This window comes from Mytilus californianus, unplaced genomic scaffold (genome assembly GCF_021869535.1).
Source record: "Mytilus californianus isolate M0D057914Y unplaced genomic scaffold, xbMytCali1.0.p SCAF_1, whole genome shotgun sequence".
NCBI lineage: Eukaryota > Metazoa > Mollusca > Bivalvia > Mytilida > Mytilidae > Mytilus > Mytilus californianus.
This window is the reverse complement of record NW_026262581.1, coordinates 23,509,350-23,535,152: the sequence shown is the minus strand read 5'-3', so window position 1 is coordinate 23,535,152 and position 25,803 is coordinate 23,509,350. Positions and strand designations below refer to the sequence as shown.

Here is a 25,803-nt window from a genome sequence, read left to right as displayed (position 1 = left end):
CTGATCAACAGATTTAATCGCAAAGACTAAAAGTTGAACTATGAACCATGATAATGAGGTCAACGTCAAAGGAATACGTCAACCTTAAAATTATTCCATATACAAAAATAGTTGAGCTATTGCTTCACGTATCTTAATCTTAACTTAATCACTAAGACACAGACCAAACCAAAAAACTAACTTAACATTTACTAATGAACCATGAAAATGAGGTAAAAATCAAATGAAACCTGCCAGTCAGATATATTCACCGTACAATCCTTCAATACACCAAATATAGTTGACCTATTGTTTATAGTATCTAAGATACGGACTTGACCCCAAAACTTTACTTTGATCACCGATCTATCAAATAAGGTCGAGGTCAGATGAATCCTATTTGACGGACATGTAGACCATGCAAAGATGCCATATACCTAATATATATTAACCTATTACTCATTATTATAAGTGTGTTTTTCACCTGACAAACATACTATACATTTGTGCAGGCAGTCGCTGAACCATGAAAATGAGGTCAAGGAGAATGGACCTATTTCAGACATAAACTTCGAAACATAAGTCATATGTATACAAGGTATGAGGCCTCTAGGTCCCTACGTTCTGAAAAATATAAAGCTTTATGCAAATAGTGTATTCCGGATAGTAATCCCTATGTCTCGCATACTGCGACTTTCGTTGCCAGCAAAACAAAAAACTACTAGTTATTGCAAATACACATTAGATAAATCTTTTCATTTGGAACAATTAACAAATTTATGATTTACGTTTACTACATTATTGGATGGTTCACAAAATCAACATAGAATTATGTTATCTTTTCCGCTTTGGGGTTTACTTATCATTAAATGTTAAACAGTTTTAATTCTACCACTTGTGGAATAATACATATATTTGAAAGTTATAACCAATAGATAAGGGCATACCTGAATGTTTTAATACGTAATAGCAGGTATAATTAATTAAAATTGTGGGTTATACCATATTTAAAAGATGAATACTTAAAAGAGAATTTAATATTTAAGCTACAAAATCTTGATAAAAGGTTATTTAATTGAATAAAAAAATTTACATCAATGTTACAAAAGAATGAATAAACATCACTTCATAACATCATCATTTAATCATGGATAATCAAACTTTAACATACCCTATCACCCCTCATAATAGTCCATTAATCTTCATATGTTATACCTTAGCTACAGTTGGGATGAATTTTATTTCTGAAATGATGACTGCCATATCAGAGACCATATCAAGGCAGTTAATATTCAAACATAACTTAAGAGATTGCCAGGATATGGTATAGGATAACTTTAATGTTGAAGATTTTACCGCTGTTTAATATGGCATATTCGCTGCGTCCACAATCAGTCAGAAGAGCTCAAAAACAGAAAAAATGTGAACTTTGTGAGACTGACACAAAAATTCAATACAGATGTGTACAGTGTCAAAAATACATGTGTGAGAAATGTAATAAAATCCATCTAAATGTGCGAACCTCTGACAAACACGAGATTATAAATTTACGGTCTTATCAGTATATTCAGGACACCCAAACTTTTATGGTAACACAAAACATTCCTTGTGACACACATGAAAAAAAGGTTTGTGTAAAGTGCTGCCTTGATTGTTTTGAACTTGTCTGTGAAGATTGTATTGTTGAGACTCACAGAGAGCATCAATTAGAGAAAATAAATGAAGGTTGTGATGATGTTATCATGATGACTCAAGCTAGACTTTCCAAGGATTTGTGGTTCTGTGACAGTGAATCAAAACAATTACAAACACTTAGTCAAATGTGTAGCTTATCCTATGACAACGCAAAAAAGAAAATAGAAGTAAGAGAAAAAGAGATAAAAGAAGTAATTAAAAAATATGTGAATCAATTACGTGCTCAGTTAGAAACTAATAAATGCAATGTCGAGAAAGAGAGAAAAACATCTGAAAAGAAAATCAGTGATATTAAAGAAATCTTAACAGACAAAGAATCACAATTGAAAAAATCAAAAGGGAGTAACAGAGCAGACAACATTATAAAAACCATAAGAGAAATTAATAATAATCTTCCTAGTTTAGACTTCCACCCATTTCCACATCAGGCTAGTGATTTCATTCCAGGGGACATAACTACGTCAGTTTTATTTGGATCACTTCAGTCCCAACCAATGAAAATGGAACAATCCAATATTGACTTGAAAGTCGTCAAGAGTTATAATACAGAATTTAAAAGCGTAGATAGACTGTTAACACTGGATCACAAAACAGCATGGATCTCTAATTTTCAAGAAAATACTCTAAGTAAGATAAACATTGATGACAACATAAAAACTGTGAAGAACATTTCAGCTCTGGCTTTTGACATTTCACTTATAGCAAGTGAAGATATTCTCCTGTCTTCTATAGACAGCACTAATGTCAATCTGTTAACAACAGATACAGGAGAAATCAAACCGTTCCTGTCTGTGTCACCACTGATACCAATTGGTATACATGTCACTAAATGTAATGAGATCATACTCAGTGTCAAGGAGGTTGGTGATAGTTTCAAGCTAACAGACAAAAGTTGTAGGAAACTTATAATCTTTGGGATAGATGGTAAACAAAAAAAATCATACGAGTATGATAAACATGATCAGAGACTATTTACGTTTCCTGAGAGAATTACATCTAATGTAAACAATGACATACTGGTTATAGATAGTAAATCTAGTCATGAAGGGAGAGTGGTGGTTCTGGACAAAATGGGACATATAAAGTGGATATATCAGGGAAATCTTCAAATTAATTCAGGAGAGAAACTATTCAATCCTTTGGATATAGTTTCAACGTCAGTAGGACATGTAATAGTGTGTGATGTTTTCATACATGCATTACATGTTCTGTCAGGACAGGGAGATGTACTGACATGTTCGTTTATGGAAGATCAGGGGATAATATACCCATGGTCACTGGATATTGATACTAGCGGACAATTATGGGTGGGGTGTGAATCTGGAGTTAGTAAAACATGTGATGCTAACCTTCACATTGTGAAGTTTTCGTCGTAATTTTTAATGTACATTATTTATAATATCATTTGGTGATTCTCTGTTTCTGATCTTCAATTTTGAAATAAAGTCCTTTTAATCACACGTGTAGAGCAATCAAATCTCTAACCATAAATAATGATGGATAATTATAAAGAAAATTAAACCATGCATATTTGTAAATGAAACAACCTGATTTTTAACCAAATTAAAGACTTAAAAAATCTGAATGTTTTGACTAATTAATGAATGTATTGTTGTGCGCTCATATTATCTTAATAAAAACTTGTTAAAAGCCAAACTATCAGTATCATTTTATCACGATTCACGAGTTGATTTTTTTGTCAATCAAGATTCACAGAAAATATATTTCCATGATCACGGATCACGAAAATATAAAAAAAAAAATCTGTAGAAAAATGGATCACGATAGCGAAAATGCGCCGATCACGAAGAACAAAAATAACCCATCAGGCCCCTCATTTATATATTTTAATTTAAGAAAATGCCGTGTATGATTTTCAGGTTAATCAATACTAGGCCAAGGCTCCGTGTTGAAGACCGTACTGTGACCTATAATGGTTTACTTTTATAAATTTTGACTTGGATGGAGAGTTGTCTCATTGGCACTCATACCACATCTTCTTATATCTATATATGATGACAAAAGGCTTTAAAAAATGGGTGTATTTATACATTGGGCTAAGAATAGAAATTTTATCACACTCCAGAAAAATAGCATATAATTTACTTATTGGTTTCTGACCCAGTTTGCATAATACTTGATGTCTGCCATTATTTTTTATTATAGATAACAGATCAGCAAGTGTATAATTTATACGATGTTTAATACGTTGATTACGGTTTTTTCGTTTGCCATGAGACCTTTTATTTCTAAGTCGTTTATCGACAATATTAATGATATCGATTGAAGTTTTAGTTATGTTCCCCTGTCCTAATATTTTGTCATCAAGACCGAGAGGATAAGCCACACTTAGATTGGGTTCAAATTACCACATATATAAGGTTTTGAGTTTTTCAGGTAATGTCACAGGAAAAGGAGAGCGAAAAAGCTCTCCCGTTCACTGTTGACCTTACAGTATTTTGTGAAGTTAATCTAAAACAGGTTAGTCACTTTTTGGCATTGCACGGGAAAATTTGTGGATATCCACGTGCATTTGTCTATATATATGACGATGTAAACAATCATTGAATCTTTAAAAGTTAAAAAAAAATAAACTTAATTTTGATCAATGAACCATAAAAATAAGGTCAATGTCATATTATTTCTACCTTATAGCATGATTCAATACATCAATTATATTTGACATACGGATTTACAATCTGATCAACAGATTTAATCGCAAAGACTAAAAGTTGAACTATGAACCATGATAATGAGGTCAACGTCAAAGGAATACGTCAACCTTAAAATTATTCCATATACAAAAATAGTTGAGCTATTGCTTCACGTATCTTAATCTTAACTTAATCACTAAGACACAGACCAAACCAAAAAACTAACTTAACATTTACTAATGAACCATGAAAATGAGGTAAAAATCAGATGAAACCTGCCAGTCAGATATATTCACCGTACAATCCTTCAATACACCAAATATAGTTGACCTATTGTTTATAGTATCTAAGATACGGACTTGACCCCAAAACTTTACCTTGATCACCGATCTATCAAATAAGGTCGAGGTCAGATGAATCCTATTTGACGGACATGTAGACCATGCAAAGATGCCATATACCTAATATATATTAACCTATTACTCATTATTATAAGTGTGTTTTTCACTTGACAAACATACTATACATTTGTGCAGGCAGTCGCTGAACCATGAAAATGAGGTCAAGGAGAATGGACCTATTTCAGACATAAACTTCGAAACATAAGTCATATGCATACAAGGTATGAGGCCTCTAGGTCCCTACGTTCTGAAAAATATAAAGCTTTATGCAAATAGTGTATTCCGCTGCTGCTGCCGGATAGTAATCCCTATGTCTCGCATACTGCGACTTTCGTTGCCAGCAAAACAAAAAACTACTAGTTATTGCAAATACACATTAGATAAATCTTTTCATTTGGAACAATTAACAAATTTATGATTTACGTTTACTACATTATTGGATGGTTCACAAAATCAACATAGAATTATGTTATCTTTTCCGCTTTGGGGTTTACTTATCATTAAATGTTAAACAGTTTCAATTCTACCACTTGTGGAATAATACATATATTTGAAAGTTATAACCAACAGATAAGGGCATACCTGAATGTTTTAATACGTAATAGCAGGTATAATTAATTAAAATTGTGGGTTATACCATATTTAAAAGATGAATACTTTAAAGAGAATTTAATATTCAAGCTACAAAATCTTGATAAAAAATTATTTATTTGAATAAAAATATTAACATCAATGTTACAAAGGAATGAATAAACATCACTTCATAACATCATCATTTAATCATGGATAATCAAACTTTAACATACGCTATCACCCCTCATAATAGTCCATTAATCTTGTTATACCTTAGCTACAGTTGGGATGAATTTTATTTCTGAAATGATGACTGCCATATCAGAGACCATATCAAGGCAGTTATTATTCAAACATAACTTAAGAGATTGCCCGGATATGGTATAGGATAACTTTAATGTTGAAGATTTGACCGCTGTTTAATATGGCATATTCGCTGCGTCCACAATCAGTCAGAAGAGCTCAAGAACAGAAAAAATGTGAACTTTGTGAGACTGACACAAAAATTCAATACAGATGTGTACAGTGTCAAAAATACATGTGTGAGAAATGTAATAAAATCCATCTAAATGTGCTAACCTCTGACAAACACGAGATTATAAATTTACGGTCTTATCAGTATATTCAGGACACCCAAACTTTTATGGTAACACAAAACATTCCTTGTGACACACATGAAAAAAAGGTTTGTTTAATGTGCTGCCTTGATTGTTTTGAACTTGTCTGTGAAGATTGTATTGTTGAGACTCACAGAGAGCATCAATTAGAGGAAATAAATAAAGGTTGTGATGATGTTATCATGATGACTCAAGCTAGACTTTCCAAGGATTTGTGGTTCTGTGACAGTGAGTCAAAACAATTACAAACACTTAGTCAAATGTGTAGCTTATCCTATGACAACGCAAAAAAGAAAATAGAAGTAAGAGAAAAAGAGATAAAAGAAGCAATTAAAAAATATGTGAATCAATTGCGTGCTCAGTTAGAAACTAATAAATGCAATGTAGAGAAAGAGAGAAAAACATCTGAAAAGAAAACCAGAGATATTAAAGAAATTTTAAAAGACAAAGAATCACAATTGAAAAAATTAAAGGAGTGTAACAGAGCAGACAAAATTATAACAACCATAAGAGAAATTAATAATAATCTTCCTAGTTTGGACTTCCACCCATTTCCACATCAGGCTAGTGATTTCATTCCAGGGGACATAACTACGTCAGTTTTATTTGGATCACTTCAGTCCCAACCAATGAAAATGGAACAATCCAATATTGACTTGAAAGTCGTCAAGAGTTATAATACAGAATTTAAAAGCGTAGATAGACTGTTAACACTGGATCACAAAACAGCATGGATCTCTAATTTTCAAGAAAATACTCTAAGTAAGATAAACATTGATGACAACATAAAAACTGTGAAGAACATTTCAGCTCTGGCTTTTGACATTTCACTTATAGCAAGTGAAGATATTCTCCTGTCTTCTATAGACAGCACTAATGTCAATCTGTTAACAACAGATACAGGAGAAATCAAACCGTTCCTGTCTGTGTCACCACTGATACCAATTGGTATACATGTAACTAAATGTAATGAGATCATACTCAGTGTCAAGGAGGTTGGTGATAGTTTCAAGCTAACAGACAAAAGTTGCAGGAAACTTTTAATCTTTGGGATGGATGGTAAACAAAAAAAATCATACGAGTATGATAAACATAAACAGAGACTATTTACGTTTCCTGAGAGAATTACATCTAATGTAAACAATGACATACTGGTTATAGATAGTAAATCTAGTCATGAAGGGAGAGTGGTGGTTCTGGACAAAATGGGACATATAAAGTGGATATATCAGGGAAATCTTCAAATTAATTCAGGAGAGAAACTATTCAATCCTTTGGATATAGTTTCAACGTCAGTAGGACATGTAATAGTGTGTGATGTTTTCATACATGCATTACATGTTCTGTCAGGACAGGGAGATGTACTGACATGTTCGTTTATGGAAGATCAGGGGATAATATACCCATGGTCACTGGATATTGATACTAGCGGACAATTATGGGTGGGGTGTGAATCTGGAGTTAGTAAAACATGTGATGCTAACCTTCACATTGTGAAGTTTTCGTCGTAATTTTTAATGTACATTATTTATAATATCATTTGGTGATTCTCTGTTTCTGATCTTCAATTTTGAAATAAAGTCCTTTTAATCACACGTGTAGAGCAATCAAATCTCTAACCATAAATAATGATGGATAATTATAAAGAAAATTAAACCATGCATATTTGTAAATGAAACAACCTGATTTTTAACCAAATTAAAGACTTAAAAAATCTGAATGTTTTGACTAATTAATGAATGTATTGTTGTGCGCTCATATTATCTTAATAAAAACTTGTTAAAAGCCAAACTATCAGTCTCTTTTTATTGATACCATGATTAAAATTTTGTAGGCCGCTCGAAAAAAAGTTTTAAAAAAGCAAAATTAACTACGAAGTTGAAGAGCATTGAGGGCCCAACAAATACGAAATATTTTGCCAAATACAGATAAGGTAGGTAATCTATTCCTGGTGTAGACAATCCTCAGTATTTCGAAAAATTCAAAGTTTTATAAACAGTTTATCTATAATCATGATAATTATGACCATATCAATGATAATTCATATCAACACAGAAGTATTGACTACTGGGCTGGTGATACCCTCGGTGAGAAACATCCACCAGCAGTGGCATTGCCCAGTGGTTATAAATAAACTCATCATAGATAAAAGGATTACAATTGTGTACGCCAGATTACTCAATCGTTCAAATAAATAAAATATCTTGGATAGCAGTCAATAATATAGCAATCTAGCAACAGAATTTAACCGAATTAGACATCTGGATCAAAAGTGCAATTCATATTAGTTAGGCGGTAATGGTCGCCTTTTGCCTTAATTCCGCTGCCCACATCGTACACTTGCATATATATGATGGGTCGTTTCCAAGCTGAGACATTTTCATATATGTGGTTAAATTTTCGGGTACGAAGTGATTCATTTTTCCATAATTTAGCATACCTCGAAAAACCCTTTTTACACAACAAGTTCTTTGCACATCTATTAGTTTTTTGTACTGGCCCATCTTTCCGTTTTATTTTTTTTTTTGTTTTTTTTTATCTAAATTACTGGAAGAACAGAAATGTCTTAATAAAAACAACATGTATACGATCAAAAGTCACGACTTAAACTGTATTTAAAAGTGTGTCAGGGACGTAGAGTAAAAGGAGGCTTCAGTGCTCATTATATTTCTTGAAGCCTTATTTACCTGTCTATAGAGTTTAGCTCATTATTGAAGGCCGAGTGGAATAAGTTGTCTCTATTGATGGTCCCATTTGTCTTCAATATATATTGATTTTCAAATCAATCAAATAAAACAACTATCATGCTCTATAGGACGACCTAAGTTGTTTCTATAAACTTTCGAGTTGTTTCGACAGACGGTCTCAGATGTGTTCAAAACATGTTTTCAAATCGATAAAATAACACAGCACTATGGCCTCATATCTTATTTAACAGAGTAATCATGCAAGAAACAACACAATTTTAGTGTCTCTGGCCTATTGTAATTCAATGACGACGATGAAGGATTGTCCAAGTTGTCTCTATAAATGATCCCAGTTGTCTCCATACCCGTACGAAACGGTCGGACTTGTCTTTGGGCATACCTGTCTTGTACTAGAGCATGACTAGTTTTCCAGTTGGGAGAAAGTACAAGTAGGGTGTAATAGTGACAAGATACTTAATATTGTTCAAGGAATAGCCTCAAAATTTTACGGAAATCGATTTCATGCATCATTTCAAGAGCAACGAAAATAGCATCAAGAAAAACTGAAAAGAGGTTTTGGGCACAGCTAATTAATGTAGAACCTATATCACTCGATTGCATTTATGTAGAATATAAAAATTGGCAATTCACCAAAACTTTCAAACCCTTTCAAACCTTTTCAATTCTTTAATTCCTGGATAAAGGATGAATTATGATCAGAGCCTTTATCTGGTTCCTTGCAGAATTTTTCAAATAATGTTCATTGCATTTTATGTCATGACGTATCCTGTGAAAGTTTGATTGAAATTCTTTCACTGTTTTAGGAGGATATAATGTTAGGAATGTTCACGCCCTGTAATATAAAAGCGCAGAGTTCATATCTTTGCATGGGAAACCGTAAGTTGCGGATGGGTAATATTCATCCCCTATGATATAAACGTCTATGTTTATATATTGGAATCACCATAATACTGAATGCAAAAAAAGTAAGCCCACTTGTTAGTTAAAAAAGAAAAATGATAAAAGAAACATCCAAAAATTAGATGATATCTCTCGATTATGAAGAAGCGTGTGTGTTTTCATAAATTCCATGAAGGTTTAAAAAAGAGACTTGATGTTTTAAAAACTTAAACTAAGACTTGATCCTGAATGTTAATTACACCAAAAAATACATTTATAAAACAACCAACGGAAAAGTAAAAACAGATATTATTTCTTCATCATGAAAAAAGTTTTCCAAGTTTCGTTCAACTTTGTGAGTGTTTGACAAAGATATTGATGTATAAAAAAGACTTCAACCTCAGACTGAACCTAAATGTTGAAAACAATGACAACCAAGACATTTAGGATCAATATGTGTCACCATCGCAACTTGCGTCACTGGCAAGAAAAAAATGTTTAATTGACTCCATCAAGATCTTGTTGATATAAACATGCACTAATATCCAGCAATAACATACGGATATGGATGCCTTTCAAGTGGTTGGAAGGACCCACTGATACATGAACAACCGCAAAGTGAAACACCAAGCATATATTTGCCCCCACCCCACCATTAATGATCTACATAACAAGTTAGAAGGGAAATTACTCAGTCCCTATATATTCAGTTTAGACAGGTTTTCGATTTTTTTTAATAGAAGTGTGGTCATAACCATGTTGAAATTAACCTTTTACAGGAAATATTGTGTCAGATCTTTACCGATTCATTTTGTACTTACCAAAGTAACCAGATGAATGAAGCAAATGTGACATTTTATCATGTGTGCAAGATAGTACAATGGCTTGTTGTTGCACTCTAGTGATGAATGTTTTCATAATACCATTCAGTTAATTAACTTTCTGAAATAAAAAGTATCCACTTAACTACAAGGCTAAGCAATTAGCGTTTTACATTTATCTATTACGAACTTATTGTATCTTTATGTTCATTTGTCTTAAAATATCATGTGTTTTAATATCAGCAGCAACCGGATTGATGCAAAAGTCGTTGTCAACATACAGATTTTTCTATGATCTAGATATCCACAGTAAATATATTGTAAATTAAAGTTTTTGATAGTGTCAGTCAGATGTCTCATTGAATTCTAAAAGCTGTTGTCATTAACGATTGGAATGCATTTACAGCTCTATCAACTTTTTCCTGGTTCATTCAGTAAAATTCATTGAAAACAAACCCAAAAGGCAGTCAATAATATTGCTCTTTGTGCAAATCTGTACCAACCACTTTGTGTTCTAAACAAATAGCTAACTGTTAGTTTATTACCTTTCTAGCTATTGCTACAAAATGCATTTGAGCGTTTAGCTTGGTTTCAAATTGGTCCATCTCTGCATTTATCTGTTCTTTGTAGTCAACTCTCCAGGTATCAATCATCGATAAAAAAAAAGACATTCCATCCCTGCCACCAACTTAATATTGAAGCAAATGCGTTATTATAACAAAACAAAAACAAAAAAACATCAATTAAGTAATCTATTTTAATTCGTTAAATATATTATATCTTTTATTCTTGTGAGTTGAACCAACTTAACCTACAGCTTGTTAATTTTTTAAAACTTTTACGGAAAATATGTATCACTGCTCTGAGTCTTATTTTTTTTATTTACTATAACATTGTTATAATTCAAATTAAAAATCTAATACACAATAAAACCAAATAAAACATTTAGACATGGATCTACACTCTGAACTTTGTGTTTATTTTATAATTTCATTAATTTGTACACATTCAAAAAATTTTCAGCCGTTAATCAAATTATAAGTATTGATAAAAAATAAATATATTTCTTCTATCTAAAATTGCTAATTGTAAGTAAACAGTTGGAATATTAATACAGGAATCAACATATAATACTACTGATAAACTGAAATATGTCTGAAATCAATGGAGATTTAATTTAAATGTGTATCAAAGACTACTATAACAATTAGATCAAGAGCAGTCTTTCCGAGATTAAAATGCGAGAGGGTTATGATCTTAAAAAACTCTTGTTAAGCCATCACATACTACTGGGCATGTCCCAAGACTAGACTCTCATCTGTGCTTGTGTGTCATTCCATATGTTATTTTGGTTTTTCTTTTTTCTTTTTGTCTTTTTTTTTTTTGAGAATTTGATGCAGATAAGACATCTTTATCGATTTTGTTTATCATAATCACAACCTTTATAGACACAAGATGAAATAGAGCTTGATAAATTGTGTAGACATGTGTTTTTTTGAACATTGTATGTTTCCCTTTAGTTATCTTTTCCGTTGGGTTGCTGTCTCATTGATGTATAACCCAAATTCCCTTTTGATCATATTTGTGTCACTTGGACATATAAAATGCAGACATACCTCGAGAACAATAATACATTAAAAATCAGCAAAATAAATAGAGATAATCAAAACAAGAAAAGTTTTTACCTGTTTTAGCCCAAGTGTTCAGATCGCAGAGAGAGTAGACATGGTGCCTGCTTTGCCTAATGATTAGATATATGAAACGACACACACTAAATATGTTAAGGGATTAATGTGGTTTTAACTGCCCCCCTGGGTCTCTAAGCAGCATATTTTTAGATTATACATCAGAGGATGCAAAGTGTTGGGGAAATTCACTATACATGAATGAATTGATAGGATGGAAAAATCAAATTATTTTCAGATATGACCTTTCATATTTATGTTAGGATGAAGATAACATATATAAGTGTTCATCCTGTGTTGAATGTATTTTAAAGCTTTTGAAACACATCAATAATTTTTTTCACATCAGAAAAGGTTAACCAGATCAAGTCGCCTCATTTTAATATTAGAGAACTGTAACTATTTAATATAAAATTCAAAATTATACAACAGTTTAATGCAAATACAGATTTTAACCTTAACTGTATATATTTCAATAGTCTATTGCTGAAAAAGCATATTTTAATGTATTGCGAATGATTAAGGATTTTGTGATTTTTTAAAATAATGAATAGAAGATTTGCAATCAAGTCAACTATGTGACTCCTAAAATTACAACTTTTCATGTAAAAACTGAAAAATAAACATTTTGTAATTTGTTATTTTACAAAATGTACTAAATGTAAACATAGATTAAATATTTATAAAAGCCAATGCCCATAGACGGAAGGCATTCCCAAATAAATTTAAAGTCTATATCTTTTATTGGTTTAGGGTATTGCTTATGTTGAATATTAATGATTTAATGTCCAATTGTGTTAATAAAGTTATACTTTTGCTTTAATTTCAAGATTGGCTGTGTTTTACAACAGAAGTATTTGAAATCATGTTGCTGTTTATAACATTTCCATTATTTGTAAAATCATTTTTGGGATATGATCTCATCTAAACGGTGTTTATTGGAGTAAGTGATATTTTGTTAAAGATGAATATTACAATAAGTAAAAACAAATTTAAAGCAATCTTGATATTATCTGAAGAGGTGCAATCCATGAATATTGTAGTGTGAAATGCTTGAAAAATTGCCTTACCAGACATTCTCTTCAATAAATACCTATAAAGTACATAACTTTCATTAACACAAATTTATGACTGGTTGCATATTTCTAAAGGTTATTTCATGCACATTTCTCGCTTAGCATAAATAGAATCTTGTGATTTCTTTCAACTTTTGACACAAGAGAAGTTTCCCACAAGACCGTTGAATTTAAAATACCCTTATAGTGATCTGGCTGACCATAAATCCATCTAAATTATGTTTATTTACATGTTTTTATATAAAATTAATAGTGTTTCCATTAAAAAATGTGAAGTTATATCACATTTATTCGTATCACACTTAAATTACCAGTATAATACAATTAAGGCCAAAGAAATGTGCTGTGTTTCCAGGAATATTTGTATAGCAATCTCGGGTCATTTGTTTTATTTTTTTTTCTGGCAGAAAAAATGTTTTCAATTGTGTCCATATATCATATTACATAAATCTTTGGGACCATCAACAAAACTTAATTGATATTAACAATAAGCTAACAGTTTTATATTTTCTCAAAAATAACAAAGCATAATGAAAAAAATAATAGTATTGTCTAGTCACAATTTCAAGTTCAGCATATATATTTAAAGCTTAAATTTTAAAACAAAATCAAAATTACATCTGTTTAAAGGTAAAACAACAAAACATTTTATGTCTGTCAAAATCTACCATCAAAATTTTTTATTTGGGAGAAGATACCAAGAGATATTCAATAAACTGTTTCGCTGAGCGCAGCTGGATACGCCAGCAGAGGTCCAACCCTGAACAGTTGGGGCAAAAATGGATACAATATTCAAGCTTGATACAGGTCTGAATTTGGATTGTAATTAAATATTTGACATATTATAGGTTTCTGAATAATTGTAGTCAAAGAACTTGAAATTGGTTATATGAATTGAATTTATATTCAATTCAAGATTTCTTACTGTTGTGCAATACACTGTGCTGTTGCGCAATACTTAGCAAATTTGTTCTCAGACTATAAACAAATAAAGTTCAATTAATTCTCAATGTCATATTAGAAATTTATGAAAATCAAAAGGGAGCTTACATCAATAGATATAAACAATTCACCAAAGTTTCATGAGAATTGCTGACAGCATTTTTGAGTTATTGTCCGAAAACTGGAAATTCCCCCCTTTTTTAATGAATAAAACCCCATAACTCATAAATGTAAAATGTGAAATTTATAAAATTCTAAAGGGAGCTTACATCAATATATATATAAACAATTCACCAATGTTTCATAAGAACTGCCTAAAGCATTTTTGAGTTTTTGTCTGAAAACTGGAAAACCCCCCTTTTTTTACGAATAAAACCCTGTCACTCGGAAACGTAAAATCTAAAATTTATAAAAATCGAAAGGGAGCTCATGTCAATTGATATAAACAATTCACCACAATTTCTTGCAAGTTGGTGAAAGCATTCTTGAGTTATTGTCCGAAAACTGGAAAATCCCTCTTTTTTTAATGAATAAAACCCCATAACTCGGAAATGTAAAATCTAAAATTTTAAAAAAACGAAAGGAAGCTCACGTCAATAAGTAAACGGGAGTATAAAAACTATAAAGATGAAGTATATAAACAATATCTTTCAAACAGACAAATAGCAAACATAAAAACAAGTTCACAAAACAATACTTAGAAAACTAAAGATTGAGCAACATAAACCCTACAAAAGCGGGAATGCACTATTTACTGTAAACCTTATTGTTTTTTAGACTAAATCAAGAAAGCCTCTGACTCTTAAAAAACTTTCATACAGACACTGGTACATGAATTTAAGATATTGCTTCCTTTTTACAAATACTTTCAATGAATTCCATATGCTCAAAGCCTTCTATATAAAAATAAATTTATTTTCAGTTGGAATGGAACAGACACCGTAAAATTACAAAAATTAAAATCAAAGTTGTCTCTGTAATTGGGAACATATCATTTTTATCAAAGCCAAAACAACAATTTAAAAACATAAAGTTATAACTATGCACCAAACAACAAGATTCACTGTGGCTGATCAACAGTCATGACTTCAACAGCCTATGTGGCATCAGGTATTGATGATGTTTGTGGTTTAATGTCCATAGGAGAGGTTTCCCTAGGTGCCGAGACCATGGTTATCTCACCAAGGTGTTGCGCAAGATGAGGCTGCAGCTGTTGTATATGTTGTATTTGCTGTGGTGTGAGTAGTTGTGTTGAATTAGACAGCTCTGATTGATCGATTGCCATAAATGTCCCTGTCATTGACTGGAACATTGATACAGAAATAGTTATTATTCCTAAAAAAAAAAAAAAAAAGAATGATTATGCATTAATGACCCATTATAAATCATTGTGTTTCAATAATTGAAAAAAGAAGAAATCGTTTTTATCTTTATTGACAATTACATAAAATATATGTGTTGGAAAACTACTTAATTTTACTTACATTTTAATTGATTTGATGTGATATTATGGATTGAAAATAACTTCTTTTGTGAATCAAAGTTTTAATGTTCATATAATGCAAATATTTGTTGTGAACAAGAATATTTCATAATCAAAGAATTAAAAAGAAATGTTGTAAAAAGTGTACTGTGCCTGTCCCAATTTGAATAAGAAATATTTGTTATCATGTGTAAAAACTGTATGCATTAAATGCATTAAATCTGAGACATTGGAGAAACAAATTTTATCCCTAAAAAGTTGTATAAAAAACTTGCTTAAAGTCCCAATTATATGATTTTTTAGAAAAATCATTGTTAATGTTGAAAATCAAAATTGTATGGTTTCTATTTTAGCTTCCTTAGTTTAGTTAATTTAGTTAAGAATGTTATTTGTTAATGTTATATTTAACTAAAGTAAGTACTTTTTAAAAGTAACACAATTTGTGTAGGCACATCTTAAAACGACGTATTTATATATATATATATCAGAAAAATAGGTGTGATTTCGTCATGTGAGTCCTATATTGGTATACGTCCACTTTTTATAAAAATGGTAACAGCTTTATATTTGATATCCAGGTGCAATGGTCTATCTCCCTATATATCTATAATACAAGATTTTTACATTCTGCGAGCTTTTGTCCGAACTATACTGTTCTATATCTACACTCCAATTGAATTATAATAGCTTATTCATCTAGATGGACACTGGAAATTCAGAGAAAAATAGTTTTATAGTGTTGTAAATGTATCTCCATTTTCTTGAGTAGTTTTGCTGTAAAATATTAGTTATTAAGATTATACTAGTAGTACTATGCTTAAATTGTTTGCATGTTTTGAACTCAATCTATGAGTAATTCTTAGCAAAATACGCATTCATGAATTGGGTGATACAACACATTTAAAAAATCCATGATCTGTCTCCAATAGAAATATAGGGATTAATTTCTAAAACAAATTGTTTGTCGTGAAGTGTTCTATCTCCAGAAAAAAAGGTGCTTGATTTATTTAAAGTGCTTGTCTATTCAAAAGACAATTGAACAAAGAGGTACTCTTCATGCCCATAAATTAAATTCCTACATAACGTTATATATCTCTGTTAAATACTTATGATATTGTATTTTAAAACTTCATGTTCAATTTTCCAACACTTAGAAAAATGGAACTTACAACATTATCACACTCACACCACGATTTGTGCAAATGGTAGAAAATTTCTTATAACGAATGGTCATTTCCAGTCTCTAACTATATCGTTGCCGAGTCACACATTATTGTTTATACAAACAAATATCAGGTAATGGATATATTTATACAAATTTTTATACACAAAAACAATTTCTTGCACAAGTTCTGTCAAGTTGTTTAAAGTCATTAAAAAAGACAATACTAATTTGTTTTCAATTACCTTCTATCTGTCCATCATTTGTAAATACGATTTGACCATTCTGGTTGTTTGAAAAAGCTGCCATTTTAGAAGGATTATCACCGCCCATATCTTGACTTACAGTACCAATCTGACTGTTAAATGACTGTGACATATCTGTATTTTGATTGGATGAAGATTCAGCCAATGTATGTACTGCTTGTGTTGCCTCATGTTGAGGTGTATTTATCTATTCAAAAAAGACATAAATATATAAGTAAAAAATATATACAGATAGAGTAAAACCTGTATTTATATAACCCCATCTTTTCCTTCATTGGGAGTATAATGAATAAATTATCTTAGATAGGTTCATAAATACGTGATATTTGTACAGGTCTCATACAAGAGAAGCAAAAATTTGATTCTCCCTTACTAAATTATTTGATTATGTCAATCGTCCAAAGACTTGATATGCGTATATAAGTATATACTTTCGTTCAAATTTGAAGGGAGTCAATAGTTTGAAAATGTTTTCCAAAAAAAGTGATGATAGACAGAACAATGTACAGACGAATATATTTGTATGTACTGTGCAACTTTGTTGTCTGGGGACAATAGCTACTTACACACTGCACAACAGCGGCTTGTGTGCCGTCTGGTAGCATGATATTTGACAGTTGTGCTGCATCATCTGTATAATCGACACTGTACCGTCGGGAATGTTAATGGTCTGTACCATTTCCACCAAAATTCTGTGGCTAATGGTGAACATGGTGTGTCTGATAAGCACTACTTTGATTTTCGTCTTGAAACACAAGTAAAAGATCGTCTCTTCCATGATGTTTGTAACAGTTCTTAACAATTGTTCTTAAAGCTTGATCAGTTCATGAAATCTGTTATTCATAAGAATGTCGGTATTGTTCTATATGTTTAATTCTTTCTAAAACGACAGATGAATTTAGTTCATTAAAAATAAAAAATGAAAATAACACTTAAAAAATAATATGCATCCAAAGTCCTTTTCTGGATTTACCTTCGTCAGGAATGTATTTAAGCAAAAATTTTGAAAGCCAAGAATGTATAAGTACCAACAGTAGTGAAGAGCTGTATGACATTAAACGACCTAAAAAAATACATCTAAATTTATTTAAGATCATCTTAGCCTCAGGGAGTTGGAAAGTGATTTCTTAACATTTTCCTAATTTTGAGAGGACAATTTTAAAAAGATATGTTATAAATCACGTCAGTACCAGAATACTGACTACTGAGCTGATGATACCCTTTAGGTCCTAGAGCAGGGGGTATCGACTGAATGCTATAAAAAAAAAATAACTTTATATAAATCATATGCTTCTGAAGTGCTTTCCTGGATTAATATGAGCAAAAGAGAGGACACTGATATAACAGGTCTCTAAACACAATAGCTCTATTGGAAATTTGGTAATTTGAAGCCATATTAATTTTGTGTATCAGCGGAAAAACAATTATGATAAATCAAAAGTATACAATATCAACACACATAAATAACAGGGCCTGGTACTGATTCATAGCCTGACTCGTTTCAGTCCTTCGTGGACCTTCTTCAGAGGCAGAATGATGGATTATTGTGCACACTATTAGCCTTCAACTTTGTTAACATCAATTTTTTAGAGCTCTGTTTAGCCACAATCAACATGAGGATATTTTGATATTAAAATTTGTTGAACTTGATGTGCAAATAAAAGTTTTATCCACAAATAGCTTTTCGATATAAATAAAAGGATGATAATGGTGGTTGTTGAACATCCAGTGGCAAGTTAAATGGGGTAGACTTATGTAGAATCCAAGTGACACTTAAATAAAAGATGATAGTGACATTCAATCAAATTACTCATAACGCGTTAATCTGTCAGATATAGTTATCAAAATCATTGAAAAGTGTCTTAAATGATTGCTTTAGAGTTTCAAACTTTATTTTAAGTTCTCCATTGCAAAAATTAAGATTTTCAGATCTTTTAATTTTTGTGGAGATATGAGCCAAGGTGCTACAAAACAAAAATTTACTGTAAGATGTCTTATAATGAGAGAGCCTTTGTGAGCAAGCTCACATACCCCACACTCCCACATTGTCACTGGGCAAACAAAATCTCACAATTTAGTCCTAAATTAAAAGACTTATAACTCCCACAAAAGGCAACCGATTAACATTTCTTGTGGATATGCACATCTACATATTATGTCTTCATTAACTACAAAGTTTTATGAAGTTCTGTTGTATGGTTTCAGAGGAAATGGCAAACTGTTGCAGAAGTATATTTAGGTCAAAATTCTAGGTTCAAAGGGGCATTACAACTAGAAAAAACATTGAATCATAATTTTCTGTCGATATGCACATCTACACAGTGTATACAATCTGTCCTTATTATCTGCAAAGTTTCATCAAATTATGTTGTGTAATGCAAAAATTAAAAATCTTTCGTTAGATGACCACAAACACATCAATATTTGTTAGAACCATCTTCACCCTCGATCCTTCTTTCAACAGGCATAGATAGACCTATCTATCTTTTGGATGAAATGAATTGTAAATTCCCATGAATTCACCCTCGATCCTTCTTTCAACAGGCATAGATAGACCTATCTATCTTTTGGATGAAATGAATTGTAAATTCCCATGAACTTTAAAAAAAATAACAGAAGTATTTGATGTTGATGAAACCCCATATTCCCTGGTTAGTATTTTGGCATGCAAGCAGAACTCTTCTTTTGTTGTTGTTGGGGGGGGGGGGGGGGGATATAAAGAGTTTCAACGAGACCGAGGTGATGCCGTATTGTGATTGGCATGCTCATAATAACTAGGGGTGTGTGACTGGTTCAACCACTTTTAGTCAAGCTAAAGAGCTTTAAATGCATTACAGCTTTTAGGGGCAAAAGGAAAGAGTATATTGCTCAGTAAGAAAAATGCATGTGAAAGGGGTGACAGGTATTTTAAGAGAATAGTTTAATATATTTGGATCTACATGTAAAGCAAGATAACTATCTTACTCATGATGTTGTTTTAGTACAAAGCAAGAAATATTCACCTCACTCATTTTTTTATCTTTAATATGCATAAATATATAGTTCCAACTGGATATCAAGCAGGCAATAAATAAAGGCAACAGTAGTATACAGCTGTTCAGTAGTCATAATTCGATTGAGCAAAAACAAATCCGGATAACTAACTTAAACTGAGGGAAACACATCAACTATAAAATGAAAACAACGGAACAACAGAAACACTGAACTACAACAATAAACAATTATTACCATATAATGGAAACTATCAAATATCTTATAGGGGCATTTTTTGGATACATACACATATTTTAATTTTATTATTTAACATGTGTCATTTACCTAACTAACATACTATCTCCTGTAAAACTGCATCTGCTATGCTTCCTAAATACATATATGGATTAAATGAAAATTCACATAGACAAAGCTTACTTGCAGAAAGTAACCAAAATTAACTAAACAACAGTGAGACAAGAAAGTCTGATATGGTACAATAAATCAAATTATATGCATTAGAGCATCTGTTGTTCCTCGTTATTCTATGAAATAACCCAGTTATAACATGTACATAAATTGTACAACTTCTAAATCACACAATTAAAAAAAAAGTATACCGCTCGCTTCACTTGTAGAGCACTCTCCTAAAAAAAACTCAGTTTCAAGAAATATACAAAAAAAAAAAAAAAACGCTCACTGTCCGAAGAAACTATTACTGTAATTGTACTTATTTTCGCGGTGTATTTATTTTCACGAATTTCGCGGTTGTTTTATTATCGCGAAAATAAATACACGCGAATCTAAATCCAACCTTTTAACTGAAAACTTACTGTTCAAGTATGCATTTAAACTTGACCTTACATCGATGACTTGACATGTTTACAACCCTGTTAATTCTATATATAAACAAACAAGAATAATTTGAACAGGTGACAAGTAAAAGCCAATTAAAGATCAAAGAAACAATAATGACTCAAGATTACCTTGAACCATATGACTTTTCTATTGTTGTTGTTATCGATTGTTTTACAAACATGTGTGTATAGTAGCAGACAATGTTTTCGAAATCTTTACTGTAATCATTTGATAACAAACAAAATTGTAATTATAATAAGATTTTATGAATATAAAAAAGCACAAATAAAAACACATGAAGATATTTACAAATAAACAAAGTTACAAAAGTTTGTCATTTACCGAGTGCGAATAGGAGGCTGGTCTTTCTCCTGAATTAACCAACGTTTTAACATATTGAATTACAAATGAAGAATGACAAACGAATGAATTAAAACTGAAATCAGTTCAATTATACCGGTAAACTTACTACAAAGATTTTACCCGACGGCTATTTACGCATTTACTTTAATACATAATACCCGACGGCTATTTACGCTTTTAATTTTAATACAGTTCATCTTTACAGAGGAGGCAATAATTATAACTGTAAAACAATTTTTTAATTCTATTTTCGGGGAAAAATCGCGAAAATAAATACCCGCGAACTTGTTTGAAATACACAATTCGCAAAAATAAGTACCCGCGAAAAAAGTACAAGTACAGTAATCAAATTGGTGTAGCCTTATATAACACTTTCCTTTTTTAATTGAAAAAAGAAGCTAAAATGAGTATTTCATAATAAATAAAGAGATGTAAATCAGTAGATATAAAGAAAAAAATAAACCCCCTATTTTTTTTTTCCTTTTATGAAGGCTTTATGTCACTTAAATGTATGGTTCTGCTAGATTATAGTTTTTTAAAATTACAATTACATGAAAAAATAAGTAGACATGACAGAAATGATAATAATAACTATTTTAAAATATCAATCGTTGTCAATGGTGTGAATTGCAATCATAAATATAATATCAATTAAACTTTTGACATTATACATTTTTCTTACAAAAGACATTGTCTCTACACATTAAATTTGATTGTCCTATTAAAGATATACCATTTCTATACTATTGTTTATTTTCGAAACGGGAATTAAAAGAAAAAGATCATTTTCTTTTCAATTGCTACCTAAAACAAAACATTCTTTTCAGAACTTGTCAACCATCCAATTTAGAAATTAAATGATATTAAATATAAAACAATTTATATTTGAATGTAGGTAAATGAAATTAACAGTATATCTTGGGTTATTTAGTTTATTTACATGTGTTTATCATATACAGGTATTGACACTCCTGTCGAATCAGGGACTTCACAGCTATATAAATAAAAAATCTTTGAAAACTCAACCTAAATGATATTTTGTAATCGTACAAATCAAGAATGGAAACATAATTGAATTCAAAAGTTCATAAATGTACATATGAATAAAACCTTTTTACCCCCGAAAAAATAGACTTCCTTGGAGTAAAAGTTTATATGTCAACATTTTACATTCAGAACTAAAAAGCTAACCAATATGGAACTACGTCGACAATCAGCAAGTAAACCTCAAGTAGCGAAGAAATGTGACCTTTGTGAGACTGACACGAACATTCAGTATTGATGCATACAGTGTCAAAAATACATGTGTGAAAAGTGCAATAAAATTCATCTAAATGTGCAAACTTCTGTGAGACATGAGATTGTAAATATTCGGTCCGCTAACACTCGTCAGAAAACCCGAACTACACAGGTAGAAAATATTCCTTGTGAAAGACATAAGAAGAAATTTTGTCAGCAATACTGCTCAAATTGCATTGAACTTGTGTGTGAAGAATGTATTCTTAACACTCACATAGAACATCAAATAGAAGAAATAAATGAAGGCTGTACTACTGCTATTTCAATGTTTCAAGCTAGACTTTCCAAAGATATGTGGTTCTGTGAAAATGAGTCAAAACAATTACAAACATCAATTGATATGTGTAACTCATCATATGACAATGCAAGACAGAAAATAAATGTAAGAGAAAGGGAATCGAAAGAAGCTATTGTTTGACAACAATGTTGAAAAACTGCAAAAAATGTCGGAGAAGAAAATCAAGGACACTAAAAATATTCTAAATGACAAAGAACTGGAATTTAAAAGAGCAAAGGAAAGTAACAGAGCAGACAAAATTATTAAAGCCATAAAAGAAATTAGCAGTAATCTTCCTAATATAGACTTTCATCAATTACCACAGGAGGTTAGTGATTTCATTCCAGTGGACATAATTGTGTCAGAATTATTTGGATCACTTCAGTCCAAATCAATAACAAAGGAACAATCCAATATTGACTTGCAAGTTATCAAGAGTTATACTACTAAGTTAAACTATGTACATAGACTGTTAACACTGAACAACAAAGTAGCATGGATCTCTAACTTTGAAATGACTACTCTAAGTAAAATAAACATTGATGACAAGATAAGAACTGTAAAGAACATTTCAGTTCAGGTTTATGACATGTCACTTACAGCAAGTAAAGATATGCTCCTGTCTTTGTCTGGCAGTACTGATGTCAGTCTGTTAACAACAAAGACAGGAGAAATCAAACCTTTTCTGTCTGTGTCACCACTGATACCACTCGGCATACATGTCACTAAACACAATGAGATTATATTGGGAGTTATGGAGGAGGGGGGTACTTACAACCTCACAGACAAAAGTTGTAGGAAAGTTATATTGTTTGGGATGGATGGTATACAAAAACAATCATATGAGTATGATAAACATAAACAGAGATTATTTACCGTCCCTATTAGAATTACATCTAATGTTAGCAATGACATACTTGTTATAAATAGAACATCTGATTACGATGGGAGGGTCGTGGTCCTGGACAGGGAGAGACATGTTAAGTGGACCTATCAGGGACATCCTCAAGTTAATTCAGGGAACAAACTATTTAACCCTCAAGATATAGTGACAACATCAGTAGGACATGTTATAGTGAATGATTTTATCAGACAGGCATTTCATGTTCTGTCAGGGGAGGGAAATGTACTGACATGTAAAGTTATGGAAGATATGGAGATAATATACCCATGGTCACTAGATATTGATACTGAGGGACAATTATGGGTGGGATGTGAATCAGAAGATGCTAAATCATGTGATGCAAAACTTCACACTGTAAAGTTTTCTTGAAAATTATGTATGTACATTATTTATAACATTTTGGTGATTCTGTGTGTCTGATCATAATTTTAAAATAAAGTCATTTAGTACATTACTCACATATATGTAGTATAAACTCACTAACAATACACGATGGTGGATGGCATGATTTTGAAGAAAGTTAAACCATGATTATTTTGTTACAGAAAAAAAAACTGAATGTTCAACCAAATCAACGGCTCTTAGAAAACTATGTTATGCTTAATTCATGAATGAATTGTTTGTGCTAATATCATAATAAAAGCCAAATTATAACTACGTTATTATGGTAGATCAGTCAATCATTTACATAAACAGAATATGTTGGGTAAAAGTCAATAGTACAGCAATCAAGCAATAAAAGTTAACCAAATATGTCCCACTGGGGATGAAGAGGACAAGTAGGTTAGCAAATAAGACATCCCAAGGTTACTAGTGGCTTTCAAAAAAGGATACAAGTCCACACCCAATGACATCCTAAAATCAAACCAAGTCTTCAAAAGTTTGGGATAATTGGAAAAAAAAATTCAAAACCTGAAAATCTTACAGAAAATCAGAATATCTCCTATCCACTGACAATATTATTGCATTTGGATAGGCACATAAACATGCTGATTACTGGAACAGTTTTTTTGTACTGACCCTTCTCCTGTTTTATCTCAATCACTAGAAGAAGAGAAATTTTTACATTAATAAAACGTAATAAAAGTCAAAAGATACACAGAAATAACTGAAAAGGTTTTTGATTATTATTACTGTAGAACCTGTATTGAACTCTGATTTATGCCAAATGTCAACGGTGGCCAGTCTACATCCCTATTAAACCTATTCAACCACTTTAATTTCAGGACAAATGTAAATGGCTCTTTACAGACTTTTCATATATAGTTTATTGCATTTTAAAATTGATCCAATCTGATTAAAATACAGTTCCTGTGTAGACGCTTTAGTATGGGACAAGCATTAAGTTGCAATTGATTTAGGTTGGAATTGCCTTCTTGTTATTAATTTGGTCAGAATATTTATTCAAAGATCCAGATATTTCGTAATATACCAGCCCAACCCAATGTTTTTATTTCTCTCATAGCTTAAATTTCTAAAACTAATTTTCTTATACATGGACCACACCCCCTGTAAAAAGCGCTCAACCAGACTGAAACTTAAACTAGTACCGTAATTGATACGGGTTATGTTCTTCTCGTATATTTTATGACGGTATGATACTAAATCCCTAACGGGAGGGATTGTGCTTGATTTTCATATGATGAAGACATAATCTTTCAACCAGTTTAATTAAGGTCTGGAACTGGCATGTCAGTAACTGCTAGTAATCCTTTGTTAATGTATGTATCATTGTCAATTTGCTTAGTTTCTTTTGTTACCTATTCTGACATCGGACTCGGACTTCTTTTAAACTGAGTTTGATTGTGCGTATTGCTGTGTGTTAGCATGTTTATTCTACATTGGATAGAGGTATAGGGAGAGGGTTGAGATCTCACAAGACAAGTTTAACCCCGCCGCATTTTTGCACCTGTCCAAAGTCAGGAGCCTCTGGCCTTTGTTAGTCTTGTGTGTTTTTTTAATTTTGGTTCATATATATGTTTCGGAGTTTAGTGTGACGTCCATTTTTGCTGAACTAGTACACATTTTTGTGTAGGGGCCAGCTGAAGCCCGCCTCCGGGTGCGGGATTTCTCGCTGTTTTGAAGACCCATTGGTGGCCTTATGCTGTTTTCTGCTCTTTGGTCGAGTTGTTGTCTCTTTGACACATTCCCCGTTTCCATTCTCAATGTTATTCTTATGATAGAACTA

The 25,803-nt window shown here is 31.6% G+C and overlaps 2 protein-coding genes across 2 annotated transcripts; both read left to right on the top strand.

The window, feature by feature from the left end:
* Positions 1 to 1,565: 1,565 nt before the first annotated feature.
* LOC127717499 (uncharacterized) lies at positions 1,566 to 22,852 on the top strand. Its single transcript, XM_052223208.1, has 3 exons — positions 1,566 to 2,016; positions 6,619 to 6,867; positions 22,629 to 22,852. Exons 1-3 carry the CDS (start codon positions 1,566 to 1,568, stop codon positions 22,850 to 22,852), a joined length of 924 nt encoding a protein of 307 aa, XP_052079168.1.
* Positions 22,853 to 22,859: 7 nt separating this feature from the next.
* On the top strand, positions 22,860 to 24,269 carry LOC127717378 (uncharacterized). Its single transcript, XM_052223065.1, has one exon. The coding sequence runs from the start codon at positions 22,878 to 22,880 to the stop codon at positions 23,982 to 23,984; it is 1,107 nt and encodes a 368-aa protein (XP_052079025.1). The 5' UTR covers positions 22,860 to 22,877; the 3' UTR covers positions 23,985 to 24,269.
* The last annotated feature ends 1,534 nt before the right edge of the window (positions 24,270 to 25,803 follow it).

Coding starts and splice junctions, on each gene's coding strand:
- LOC127717378 (XM_052223065.1), top strand. CDS start 22,878: ATGTCGGAGAAGAAAATCAAGGACACTAAAAATATTCTAAATGACAAA.
- LOC127717499 (XM_052223208.1), top strand. CDS start 1,566: ATGGTAACACAAAACATTCCTTGTGACACACATGAAAAAAAGGTTTGT. Junction 2,017..6,618: donor ATTGAAAAAATCAAAAGGGA/GTAACAGAGCAG, acceptor TTAAAAGCGTAG/ATAGACTGTTAACACTGGAT. Junction 6,868..22,628: donor GTCACCACTGATACCAATTG/GTATACATGTAA, acceptor TTGTGTGTGAAG/AATGTATTCTTAACACTCAC.